The following is a 929-nucleotide window of genomic DNA, read 5'->3' as shown; positions in this document are numbered from 1 at the left end:
ATGTTCTCCAGACCCTTCTCTGGACACGCTCCAGCTCCTCAAGGTCCTTCTGGCAGGGAGGGGCTCAGACTGGACCCAGCATTTGAGGTGTGGCCTCCCCAGTGCAGGGGGACCATCCCTGCCCTGCTCCTGCTGGCCACACCAGGGCTGGGACAAGCCCGGGTGGCAGCAGGGTGTTGAAGTACTCAGCTCTGCAAACCCTTGGCGAGCTGCATCGACCCTCTGAACTGCAATAACACTTTTATCCGTGGTACAACTTTCTCACCTCTTCTCTAACGCGGTTTCTGGGCCCTGCCGCTAACTCCGGGGAAACCTGGCCTGATCCTGGCTGGCTGTTGCCCTTCCTGAGGCTGGAAGGTCCTGAGTATCTTTTTATTGGCGTCTCTGTAGCTTCACTGACAGAGATGCCGACACAAATTCGCGGAGGTGCTGCAGGTCCCGTTTGCCACAGCGACACTCAAGCGTTTCTCATCCCTCCCCAGATAATCACATTGGTCGTGGGCATTGCCATCCTCATCTTCTCGCTCGTTGCCACGTATTTTATCAACGCCAAAGCGGACGTGCTCTTCAGCGTCCCGCGGGACCCCGGGGCAGTGGCTTATTGAAGGTGAAGTCTTAGCCCTTGGATTTTGTTGAAGCTAAAAGTACACTGGAACGCTCCTCCCTTCGGGTAGAGCTGCAGGTGGGTCCCTCCAGAGCTCTGGGGGCTGAGCCCTAAACCCTACAAGACTTCCCCAGAAAACGGTGTCGACCAAGCCCCAAAGAACCGGTGACTGAGAAGCTCCCAAAGCCTTTTTCCTTTTAATTTGTCCTTCCTTCCGAGCAACTCGAGAGGCTCAAGGTCCTGCACATCCCTCGGGGATGATGGGGTGGGCGCGTTCCCTAACCACAGGGAAGGGTGTTGCTCTGGGGTGGACGTGGACCAGCAG

The 929-nt window shown here is 57.1% G+C and overlaps 1 protein-coding gene across 1 annotated transcript in view; it reads left to right on the top strand.

Moving 5' to 3' along the window:
- NCSTN (nicastrin) overlaps window positions 1-605 on the top strand; it is a gene marked incomplete at its 5' end in the record, with an annotated part of 10,153 nt that extends 9,548 nt beyond the window's left edge. The window contains one exon of the mRNA XM_010140886.1: window positions 483-605. Within this exon, the coding sequence (XP_010139188.1) occupies window positions 483-605 (123 nt within the window). The remainder of the gene's footprint in view (window positions 1-482) is intronic.
- Between the last annotated feature and the right edge of the window lie 324 nt (window positions 606-929).

Source organism: Buceros rhinoceros, unplaced genomic scaffold (assembly GCF_000710305.1).
Source record: "Buceros rhinoceros silvestris isolate BGI_N320 unplaced genomic scaffold, ASM71030v1 scaffold41317, whole genome shotgun sequence".
Classification (NCBI taxonomy): Eukaryota; Metazoa; Chordata; class Aves; order Bucerotiformes; family Bucerotidae; genus Buceros; species Buceros rhinoceros.
The sequence above is the reverse complement of the archived record's forward strand: the minus strand, read 5'-3'. Positions and strand labels throughout refer to the sequence as shown.